The sequence below is a fragment of the Glandiceps talaboti genome, chromosome 13, assembly GCF_964340395.1.
Source record: "Glandiceps talaboti chromosome 13, keGlaTala1.1, whole genome shotgun sequence".
NCBI classification, from domain to species: domain Eukaryota; kingdom Metazoa; phylum Hemichordata; class Enteropneusta; family Spengelidae; genus Glandiceps; species Glandiceps talaboti.
Window position 1 is genome coordinate 2,733,277 of NC_135561.1, and position 13,255 is coordinate 2,746,531.

At 35.8% G+C, this 13,255-nt stretch overlaps 1 protein-coding gene across 1 annotated transcript in view; it reads left to right on the forward strand.

The window, feature by feature from the left end:
• The window catches only part of LOC144444895 (glycine receptor subunit alpha-2-like), a 62,802-nt gene extending 59,476 nt beyond the window's left edge, over positions 1 to 3,326 (forward strand). Inside the window, exon 9 of the mRNA XM_078134445.1 lies at positions 3,057 to 3,326. Coding sequence (XP_077990571.1) covers positions 3,057 to 3,326 — 270 coding nt within the window. The remainder of the gene's footprint in view (positions 1 to 3,056) is intronic.
• The last annotated feature ends 9,929 nt before the right edge of the window (positions 3,327 to 13,255 follow it).

Below are 13,255 nucleotides of genomic sequence, written 5' to 3' on the forward strand. Positions count from 1 at the left end.
CCGATCCCGCGCAACACTAGTCTAATCGCAAATTGAGGGCCGAAGGCCCGAGGTCGAGGGCCGAAGGCCCGAGCGACTGTTGTCCCTTGCCGCATCTCCCTTGCTATTACTTATTCATGATGTGACGTCATTTAATGGGGCGGTACTCTATCGTATAATTTGCATACAGTTCAATGTAAGGTTACTCAACGTGCAACACACGTAAACTGCAGCGCAAATTTGACCTCGTAAATGCATTTTGATGGTCATAATCAAGTACTTTTTCCTTTCCTATCTTTCTTTGTTAAAGCTTGAAACCGCGCGTTTTTATAACATTCGTAAATGACGTCGTTGACAAACTCGACGCCCGATACATTGTCATGCTCACTAGTCTATTGCCTTGTTTAGCATGCAGCTAGCTGTTACAGTGGTACTGGAGCGAGAGAGTGCTACGGAAGTCGACTTGTTGTACCAACTCCGACCGACACTCCAGTCAAGCAACAGATGTTTTGGACACCTTTTTTACCTTCCCTCGACTGCAGCTAGCATATTATATAGTAATACTATTCATGTATAAAATGTTTGATAGTGAGGCGCAGATAATGTGCAAATGGTAGACGTTCTACCTGAAACAGAAAAGTGCCTCCATATTTACCACGGCACGCTTGGGCCTTTGCAATACGGCCCTCGAAATCAGTTTGCGATTATACTATTACTAGTGTTGCGCCGGACCGGAGTTTAGATAAAACGTATGGAAAAAAGGCGCGAGCGACTGTCGACAGTCTAACACCGGCTGGAAAGATAAACACATCGCGTGCACGATAAGAATATGTCTTCAGTCAAACACAGTCAGTAACTAGTGATCTAGGAAACCCTGCATGGTACAATAATACCATAAGTTTACCAGTGGAAAGTTATGTGTAACCATGTACGGAGGTACGGAAGTTTCGCCAGATGAATGACCTCGGGGTTATTTCCAAATGTGACCATTTCGGGGGGGGGGGGGGGGGCAGTGTTTGGTTGTTCGTTGGTTTGTTGTCGTTTACTCATGTATGTATCTACTCATTTGTCAGTTTATTTTGTTTGTTTGTTTGTTTGTTTATTTGTTTTGTTTGCTTGTTTGTTTGTTTGTTTGTTTGTTTACTTGTATGTTTATTTTGTTTTTGTTTATATTTGTAAACAGAACTAAATGAGCCTGAGCACCCTGTGATTTCAGTGCATCGGATTCCTAGACTGAACGTTTGTTATAATTTTTCAGTATCTGTTACGACAATAGAGGTCTGGTTTTCCTGCCAAAACAAGGGAGGGATAAACCATGGAGGTATACCTAAGGTATACCTCCATGGATAAACCAAACTGAAACGGTTTTTACGTCTTTGAAGACGTAGCTATAGTATCGTAACGTCCTTTATATTTACTAAAATACATACACATGTACATCATATTGCAAAGATCTGTAAATTACTTTCCTACGTGATTTTGATTGAGTGGGAAGAAATTGGGGCGAGTTGACGAAGGGGCGAACTGAAATTGAGGCGAGTTGAAATTGAGAGGAAGTAAATCGCAATCCCATGTCGACCAAAGGAAAGTTATGAGTCCCTTAGGACCAGAAACTGTGTAGTGATTTTATTACAACCTGATTGTGTACGTTATGCCATTGACCTTGTGTGTCACATGTTTGTCATTGTTTTTATGGTCAGAGTCAGCTGTATTTATGATTGTGTAACTACATTATATTAAACAAAGATAGTCGTTTGCAAAATACATTCATAATAGCAGGACTTTTACATTTCTCTGGGATGGTAGAATTGATGCGAGGAAGGATACTGGTAAATACAAATGCTGGGGTCAGAATTACAGTGGGGGGGGATTATTTTGGTATTTTGGTCAATAATATGTTTTCTAACCCCCCCCCCCCCCCCTTCCCGCTCTCAAAACATGTCACCCCCCCCCCCCCCCCCCATGCCCATTTTGATGATAGGGCAAATCAGGTTGTAATAACATCACTACAGTCTTCGGTCCTGATCAGGGACACATAACTTTCCACTGGTAAACTTATGGTATTATTGTACCATGCAGGGTTTCCTAGATCACTAGTTACTGACTGTGTTTGACTGAAGACATATTCTTATCGTGCACGCGATGTGTTTATCTTTCCAGCCGGTGTCTATTACCAGATAAATTGGGCAGTTCAAACTAAATTGCGCCCTCAGAGGCAGAGAGTTGAACATATTGAAATTAAATGTAACTCATACCATCAAATTTAGTTTTGACTTGGAATTTCAAAGTCTGTTCTTGGGGTGTAACAAGTTTTGTACAGAGTATTAAAGATTATTCTTGGGGGAAAAGTTTGGGACTCAAAAGGTAAAAATCCTGTTATGCAAATAAATTTTCTGCTCTTGGAAAAAAACGTTTTGTCTTACAAATTTGAACTTTTTGCTTTGATATTTCTATTTTGAACCAAAAAAATAATGTTTTGTCCTACGAAATAAATTTTTTATCCTTGTACTGAATATTTTGCTTTCAAAAATTTAATTATTTCTTCCACAAATATATTTGTTCCTTTGTCATCTCTGGGCTGCCGTATATTCCTAGTCATGATTGGTCTTATTGCAGTAGCAAGGTGGAACAACATTAGAGGCCTTGACTAACAAATCAATTAAATAATTATTAAACAATAAATAAAACATGGAAACTGTGCTGTTCATCTACATTTGTATATGCACGCCATTCATCACAAAATACTCAAAAACAAGTGTTCCAGACTCATTTCATATTCACCGTGCGTGGCGTGTAGTGAACTGTTATGTTTCATTTACTCGTGGTTCATTAGAATAAATCGGTTGATCAATAAATGTGTGTGTGTGTGTGTGTGTGTGTATATATATGTGTGTGTGTGTGTGTGTGTGTGTGTGTGTGTGTGTGCGTGCGTGCATGCATGCATGCGTGCACGGAGCGCGTTTGTGGAAAGATGGACGCATGGGTGTATATATGTGGGGGGAGGGGGTGATTCGTGCGTGCATGCCAGTTGAAATGTTGACTAATACCCATGTGCATGTGTTTTTTTTGCCATTTAGGAGATACCACCGTGGGCTAAAGGAGGGTTTTCAGACGGGCCAATGAATGGGACACCGTTCAAAGAAAGGAAGCCCCTATCTCGTCGTGAACACAGCAACGAGGAAATTAATTCAAAGGCAACGGTTCGGTTCAACGTTACGACAAGGAAAGACTTTATGGATAGAGCAATCATGATTGATCATGTTTGTCGCGTCTTTTTTCCACTTGCCTTTATCATATTCAACGTCGTGTATTGGTACAAGTTCCTTGTTCAGCCTTATAAAACGTAGATTTGGCTGATAACATTCCATACCATTTCACAACACTAGAGGCAGCGCTCACATTGCTATACATGTACAAGTCCTGGATACACATGACATGGTGGGTTGTATTCCAGCCTGGATACATAGTTAACCTGTGCATTTCTAGATGACATCAATTTTTATAAAGAGCATTATCTTCCAATGGTCAATTTTTCGCAGAAGTATTTGTGACTGACGTACTCGATTTTACTAAGTGTCCATTTCTGAAGCGACAGTGCATTGGTGATGATGATGATGATGATGATGATGATGATGATGATGATGATGATGATGATGACGGTCATGGTGATAATTGTAGCGGTTAATCACGTGACAGTGAAGCATGTAAATAAGCCAGATAGTAGCAGGCTACATAGTCTGGAAGAACTAAAAAATCGGCGCCCTTTTCTATTAGAGGAGTAAATCTCTCTTTTCACAAAGTCGAAACATAGGAATAACAGATAACATTCACCTGATTTAACACTTCCGGTAGTAAACTTCACGGCTCGTCTATTTCTACAAAATGTTTTGTTTTTTTGTAAAAAAATGTCATAATGAAAAAAAAGTAAAATTTACAATGTTTACATAACAGTATGATTTATATTAATCCATACCACAAATGAAATTCAGACGTGCCAATAAATTACCCAGCAGCATCAAAAAATTAAGATACCTCGTTCTGAGGTTATGTTACAGTAGCATTTGGCCGCACATTGTATGTCATAATTGGTTTAGGTACATTACCCATGATAGCAGCTTCCGTTTTTATTTACATTCATTTTCGATGAACAGAACTGTACCCTTACCACAGTGTATGTTATGGTATGCAGAATGATCGCAAGGAAAGTGCAGACATGTCAGGATGTTTTCCCCTTTTTGTGCAGGTTGAAACTTCAATGCAACGATGTTCAAGATTACGCTTGCATAACTTATAGGCATGTCGGTGGTCATTTCATTATCAGTATGGGTTGTATGTATTCAACCATTTATCAATGTGCTTATCTGCCATTCATAGAAAGCCATATCTAAGAACGATGAGTAAGCTTAGGTTAGTACAGTTGACATATCATAAGGTATGTGGAATTGTCATCCAAAGCAAACTACAGTGTCGATTTATGATGCACATTAAACAAACAAATATCTTCAATCTGTACGTTTTGATGTACATGTGGGATTTGTAGGGCAGTTTATATCTTGATTTTATTTCAAAGTCTAGTTTGTGAGGCTACTTTATATTTGGTAGGTACGTTACTAAATTACTGTTATTTTTATATATCTTGCAATGGATTTGCATATGTTATACAAAACAGTATTATATCATACTCTCAAAAATATGTAGGCGGTCTTAAAAGTCTAAGCTCAATGATGGTGTGTAAGCTTAACTGTTACGCCCTCTTTTGGTTAAATATGTTTTTTGTTGTCTTGAATATTTGTAATACATCCAGGAGAGAATGGGAATTAGCGACAGCTGTTTCAATGAAAATCAAAAGCATCCGACTGCACCTAACACTAGAGGGCAGTTGACGGATGGCATACCGTCTTCGTATAAAAAAGACCTCAAATCACAGGAACCACATAACAGCTAAGGTGCGATAAAAAATAGTTACAATATAAAATCCGTCACCACGTGCACTATCCTTGTCTACCGTTAATGCGCGGCGGACAGGCGTGTAACTATGACATGTATCAGATATTATCAAATAGTTACAATCCGTCACCACGTGCACTATCCTTGTCTACCGTTAAGGCGCGGCGGACAGGCATGTAACTATGACATGTATCAGATATTATCAAATAGTTACAATCCGTCACCACGTGCACTATCCTTGTCTACCGTTAAGGCGCGGCGGACAGGCATGTAACTATCAGATATTATCAAAACAATGTAGTATAGTTACTGCTACATGTGTAAGTGTGTTTTTGTAAGTTTCAAAGGAACTGCCAGTAGTTTTGGTTATTATTTACGTTGATCTTTTGATATAATTTCGTCGCTCTAATACCTATTTTTTTTCTCTACTGTACATGGCTATTTCTATCTTTCTCAAAGAGAAGAAATATCATGCTCATTGTTTATGCACCCCTCTTGTTTAATTCATTACAGTTTGTAAGTTCATTCATTGTTTTTAAGTATTTGACACAAACAAACACGCGCTCGCTCTTATAAAACATTGTTGTTATCAGAAATCTTTGGTAAGTTCATACGTGAAACAATAGCTATAATTTATGTGAAACATTTTTTTCTTGTCCTGTGACATAGTCTCCCATATTTGCTAATGTCTATTCTCATCGTCACCGGTAGACTAAAGTGTCTGCATTCTATAGTTTTGTACCCAGTAAGTACCATTTAGTGAACATATGGTTGCTCTAAAGTGACCATAAATTTCCTTTGTTAGTTGACTCTACAAATAATCCACACGTCGAATGTATTAACATAACCCTTAATATAGCAACATAACAATAATGTCTCGATTACTGCCGACTTCCCATTTAAAAAAGTCTTTACAAACTCTTTTAAAGTGCCCATTTTTAAAATTATGTCAGTCGTTTTCATCATATTTTTTGTATCTTTGCTGCCATTTCACCAAAGATGTATAGAATTGTTGTGGTTAGGTTGAAAGAGGAGATACTATCGATGTAATAAATTCAAATAGGGACTTGAGACCCATCTCTGACGGCGATATCAAGATCAGTATGTACAAAATGTTATGTGGATATTTACCTTAGTGTTACGGTTAAGTAAGGTAGAAACAATATTACCCACCATTGAATGTATATTTTGTTATCATAATCTGTCTGTGTCCTGGTTTATTGGTTCATTCATATATAATAAATAATATGTATATATTGCTAATGATATGGTTGTGTTTATTATAATTGTTTTTTAATTAAAGTATGTTTGTGTTGACGACATCAAGTTTATCACTTGCTAATGACAGTAGTTGCTAAGCCGTTGCTATCCACAGCAATAAGTGAGGTAATCTTAAAGAGATGGAGCTTATTTCCAATGGATATACAAGATGCTTTAGTAATCTTTGAATCACATCACATCACATCACATCACATCACATCATATCACATCACATCGTATCACATCACCACATCACATCACATCACATCGGATCGCGTCGAGTCGCGTCGCATCACATCACATCACATAACATACCATCTCATCACATCGTATCGCATCACATCAGATCACATCACACACATCACATCAAATCACATCGCAGTGCATCACATCACATTGCGTCACATATCACATCACATCACATCACATCACATCACACACATCACATCAAATCACATCGCAGTGCATCACATCACATTGCGTCACATCGCATCGCATTACATCGTATCGCATCGGAGCACATTACATTGTATCACATTGCATCACATCACATCACGTCACATCGCAACGAATCGCATCGCATCATATAATATCACATCGTATCATACCACATCACATCACATCACATCACATCACATCACATCGCAACATAACACAGCACAGCACATCACTTTGCATCGCATCACATTTTACGCAAAAACAGACCGGTCGGCTTGACCCCCCCCCCCCCACACACACACACACGCAACTTGTACTTACTAAAGGTCCCATCTCGTGTGTCATAAAGTTACTGAAATATGAGGCTTTGACACCGTCGTTTTACTGCAACGCGTCAGCTGTGCTAAATCACAGTTTTAATCGGTTATTCTATATAATATGGAAACACCAGAAGTAACATACAAATCAAGGGTGAGTCAAACCAGCTGCTAGAGTACCAAGATCAGCTGTCACATCTATAATGGTAAAATCGTATTATAAGTGTAATATACATATTATTTAAATTGTAATGTTTCCAATATTAACAGAATCAAACAAATGATAGCATCTTAGTTTTACATTGGGGGATAAAACAACATGAAGTTTCGATATTAAAGGGGCAAAACTGTGGGTTGTTATTTCTGCTGTTTTTTCGGCATATTGAAAATGTATTCTACTTTGTGAAGCATACTTATCCATGACTTACATTTTATTGAACTTAAACCTAGATAGATACAAATTATGAGGATATAACGTTCTGTGCGTTAAAGAAATGTCGACGTACTCCCAATCAACTGTATAACGTTTACATGAGACAATTTTGATGTTAAAGAAGACACGTATCGATATCATTAACATTTACGAGAATAGTTTAATCAAACATGTAAGTATTTTCACTCCAGCAAACTGTTTATAAACCCATGACCTGCTTGGTCCACTTTAATTGTAATTGTCACGTACAGATTTATTTTTACATCAGGCCTGACAAAACAACTGCGTGGATTACGCTAAATTTTAGAATAGATGGGGTACGTAGATTTTTTATTTTATTTTTACATACTTTTTTCATTTGTGAGTGTAGTTCAGGTAGTAATGTTTTCCATTGTTTCCAAACGGTCTTTGTGTTGTTTATTTCTTCCTATCAGATAGATGCACAGCATTACAGATTGGAAGAACAGTTTTATATTGTCTTTTTAAGATGATGTCAGTTTCCGCATCTACTACTTCTCGCGAGACTTCACAACTCTAGCGATTTTATTATTTATTTCTTGAATACATAAACAAGTTTAAGGTCGACGTCTGTAGTGAAAAACTAGGTGGGGATCGGGTAACCGGAACCAAATAATATTGTTAGGCCTCAGCTGTTATCCGTATAAATCAGAATTCTTCATCCCTATTATTATAGCACACAATCATTGAATTGCACAATAACCTATTCCACTAAACCTAGAGTGTTGAACAGACGTATCATTCAAAAAAGTATTACCAACACTTTGTGTGACCGAAGAGACCAATACATTCTATGGAAACCCATACAACACTTTGCCACAATATAAAATAGATTGCATTGAGTGTTGTCATGCATATGTTGCCAACCGTTTTGTGTATCAAATAGCTAGTACCATGTTTTATTATGGTATTGGTAGGGGTGGAATTTTCCAAATATGGGCGTAAACTTATGTCGCATCTGTAAACAAAAACTCATACATTAGATATTTAAGAAGTCATCATTCTTATATTTTGACACTTACAGCAAATGCAGTCAAATAAATGGTGGGCATACAAAGTCATCAAATTAACTTTAAAAAATGTATGTTCTTGGAATAAAATGTTGATAAAATATTTTAGTGTGTATCGCAATGTTAATGTTTGAATATCACAATAAATGACGTTATATTCACGTTTTGAATTGAATTGAATTGAATTGAAATTTATTTCACCAGAAGTTATATAGATTATACAGATATTGAATAAATATATAGAAATGAAAGAGAAAAAAAAATACGTCTAGGGACAAAATAAAATTCTGGTGAGGACGTGCTTCAATAAAAAAACAAACTAGTATACATATATATATACATATATATATATATATATATATATATATATATATATATATATATATATATATATATATATATATATATATATGATATAGATGTTGAGTTGTGCTGTGCTTTTGTGTCGTGGCGTGAACAGGTGTGTTGTGTTGTGTTGTGTTGTGTTGTGTTGTGATGTGCTGTGCTGTGTTGTGTTGTGTTGTGTTGTGTTGTGTATTCATTCAATACACAGCTTGTTCAGTTTGTTGGAGTAACTAGAGTACTAACCTTTCTAACGTGAAGCAAAACGGTGAAAAAATACACAAAATAGTGTAACCAAACCCAAAAACAAAAGCTAAGAATGTATCTGTATGTCACTCCCTATACTTTGCCTGTGTGTAACCTGATGCTGCAAAATGGACTGGTTTCGTACGACAGACCATGTAATTAAAATTTTAGAATGCAGCTGGGAAAAATAGATATCATTGAAACTTATTATGCAAATATTCAGCTTACCAAAGAATGTGTAGTTATTTGTACTTAGCATCGCTTGACGTCATGGCCACATTGTTTGACCTGCCGAACTGACGTCACCTTATTTGGCTTGCCGAAATTACCTTTTTATATACATGTAGTCACAATATTGCACAATACTTTTTTAATTTTTTTGTATATAACATTCAGAACATTATTGGTCGAAGATAAGAGTAAGTATTTACTTCTCAAACAAAATTACAATACCATGTATATTTATTATGTTTAAACACGCATGTGACGTAGATTCATGGACATGTAAAAAAAATCTTGGCAAGTATTACTATGTTCACAGACAAGTAAGATGTCTTTGTTATGTTTAACCATTCATTGATCTCCTAAATTATTATTGATTTTGATGTATTTTATTCATTATTAATGTTTTACTTGAATGCCATATTGTAGAATACAGCGTTGGAAGAACTTGCTTGACGAACCAATCGGGCAAAGCATTAAAAAATCTGCTATATGAAAGTTAAATTTGTTCATGGTCCATTTAAAAAAAAAATGATTACATACATTTCGTTTTCAATGAAATCACCAACTTATCGTTTTTCTCATAAGAATTAACAGTGTAATTTTGAAGTATAATACTGTGTTTATTTTTTTAATGTTTAGATAATGTGACATGGCGACCCACCATACATGATATACTTCTAGTTTGCACTATAGCTTGAACAAAATGGCTGATTAGTGAAATGTGAGACGCATACCGTTCGGCGTACTCTATTTTACGTACTATCAAATTAGGGCGCCAATACTTAATTCTGTGCATCTCATCGTAACATCTTATGATGGGTAGGTCGGTTAAAAATATCTACAGCAAATAAAAAGGTTTATAAAAGTCAATATATGTGTACATGTTGGTGATATTTTCAATTCTTTATTATACTTCATTAGTCTGAATGATTTAAAAAGGAAATTAAAGTCTGAAGGAAACTTTGAAGAATTATTTTAGTAAAGCTACCGAATTTCTGAAATAAACGAAAATTTTCGCTCAGATACGTGCTCGTGTGGTCACTATTGTACAATCAGTGATGTTATGATTTCTTTCTAATCTTGGCGTAGAGGGCGTAATTTTATTATTTCGCCAGTTTGAAGAAATGTACGGAGGGTCGGTTGAGTCATGAGGAACGCAGAATTATGTACGGCAGCCCTTAGCAATGCTGATGATATCCAATAGCAAATATATTGAAATTAAACAAAATAGTGAACGCAATTATACAAAAAATACCCTCAATAGAAAACGTTTCATATTAGGGCCCATTTTAGTCACAAAGAAAATGTTTTTTAACACAGTATGCATTGAACTAATATCACAGTGCATTTTTGTATTCTTGTAAGTTGTAATATGTTAAAATCAATCAACATAGAAAGGACAAGCCCCGAAAATCAAAGACGGCACCAATTTGAAAATAAACTAAGCGTAAAAATGTGCCCTTGGTATGGATTGTTTGATTCCAGATTTTTCTTCTGTTGAATTTAGATGACTCGATTGCTGAATACGTATTGACATTTCTCTACACGCCAAAGTGAATATATTTCTTTATCAATCAGTACCACGTGTCATTATTTGTCTGATATCGTGTATGTACTAACTGGCATCAATTGATGTAGAAGAACAATGAACAAAAAGAAATTTTAACTGTAAATATGTATTGAAAAAAAAGAAGAATCAAAGAACAGAAACCCCAGGTCTATTATGACTATGTACGGCGTTGGTCGACTAGCTTCAAATCGTTGCCACATTAGCAATGAACTTAACTACATGCATTGTAAAGACTGTGAATACCGTAAACTGACAACTCGAGTAATTGCGACTTTATCTTTCGTTCCTGTCATTTCTACTACAAAATACACATTTTCCGGAACAAACATTAACTAAAAAAACAACAACACGGAATCAGCTTGCTTAACGTTCCAGCAGTGATATTAGGCCCTGTATCTGACGAATAGAAACTAATTATCTTAATTGGAACTCACGTGCCACTTCAAAAGACACGTGGTGAGTCATAACGTACTGGGGTTTTATTACCATGGAGGTAATTAACTAATTATCCGTCAATCTACGCGTTGTATTATAGTGGTCAATGATCGTCAGTGATATGCAAGGAAGCTATGGTTATATGGATTTGTATTTATACAACGTAGAGAACTTAATGGAAAGTGCTTAACTTGGCGGTATACTAGTATGGTATTTAGTTGTTATTCCCCAATATTTTTCTTCGTTCAGCCAAGGGAAATACTCGCGGCCTAAGAAGCCTTGTCACTACGAGTCGCTCGACTCGTTGTGACCCTTTAGGTGACGAGTATTTTTCTACTGAATGAAGATATATATTGGCGAAGATGATAATTCATTAAAATTGGGAACAATTATGTCGATTTGGAACGTTTTGACCCATGATCATATTTAGAGCACCGCAGAACCAGTGACGTAGATATGGGTTGTGGTGACGTAGTACGACCAGGGTATCAGTTCAATGAAAAGATCTTGGCCTGTGTATGGCATAATAAATATTACGTCATATTATTATATAATATTATCACTGACATTCATTTTAGATGCAACATTTTAAAGTAAATTAATACAACTTTTTAATTTCATTTCTGAAGCGTTCATTATTTTCGGTGACAATATTTTCCTCGTATATTCAACTATGTGCACGTGATATCGAATACTGAAATTAATTATTAACAAGCCCCGACTAGAAGTAAACAACACTCTAGCTTTGTATGAAATGTAATTAAAAAGTGTTGACTTTATAAAAAGCATGGCACACTGATAGAGTTTCACCTGTCAGTCATTTTTTATGACCCGAGACAAACAAACTGAAAATCGGGGATACGAGTATCGGGAATAAAAAGACAGTAATTTTTGCAAATGGAGTAACTTAATGATGGCAACCAATATCACGGCGTTTGCCTATGTTCATCATGCACCGTAAACTGCATTACACTTTTGTCACGTCATAACCAACAGTTTGACTTTAAAAATGGTCTTTATGTTTCGTATATTGTGGTCACATCAAAGGTTATTTGCATATATAGAATCACAACATCAATGTCAATGTGATTTATGCAGAAATATTACAGCGATGCAATGCATTCATCGGACAGAGTAATGGGTGTAGTATATCAATCAACGACTGGGCTTTTGTGACGTTCCTTTTATTGAACATGACAGGTTCTGTATAAAGGACTTTCCTAGAAATACAGAACTCTTTACTTTTGATGCATCAGAAAATGTGCAAAATGTCAAATTAAAGTCTTCGAATTTTAGATAGTCATTTAACCACTGAAGAATAAATAGAACAGTATACGAATAATTGTCTCTCGTGCCAGCGACGTATCCGTATTCTCGTGACTTAATGAGTAAATCATTTATAGAAATTTAATGAAACATATTAAATATTAATACATTACACTATAAATCATTTCATGTAATTAACTAAATAATAATGTCTAATTAATCACTATTCATAATAATACATAAACTACCGGCCTTGTAAAGAATTTATAAGCAATTACGAAACCCGCCAATCATTAATTTTCTTGTACTCTGGCCTGAGTGAATAGTTCACAACAACATTACCGCATATAATTATCTTGGCCAAGTTTATCCTGATGACTTTATTTCTCCCTTGTAGTTGCATTAATTGCCTATAAGTGCGACAACCACTATATGGAACAAGTCATGAATTACTTGGCTGTTGTACATGTTCAGTTGATACATTTTAAAAGAAGAAATATTAATTTCCCGCTAGGTAGTTATTGTTTTTAAGAACAACAAAACTAAATATGTACTTGTCAATTTAGAAACTGTAAGACCTAAAAAAAACACCACATTTTATGGTTCCGATTAGGCTTAAAAAATAATTGTTTGGTTCTGGTTACCGACCCCACCTAGTTTTTCACTGCCGACCCAAAAATAATTTTTACGTATTTGAGAAAAAAATAATAAAATCGCAAAATTGTGAAGTCTCACGAGAAATAGTGGATGCGGAAACTGCCATCAACTT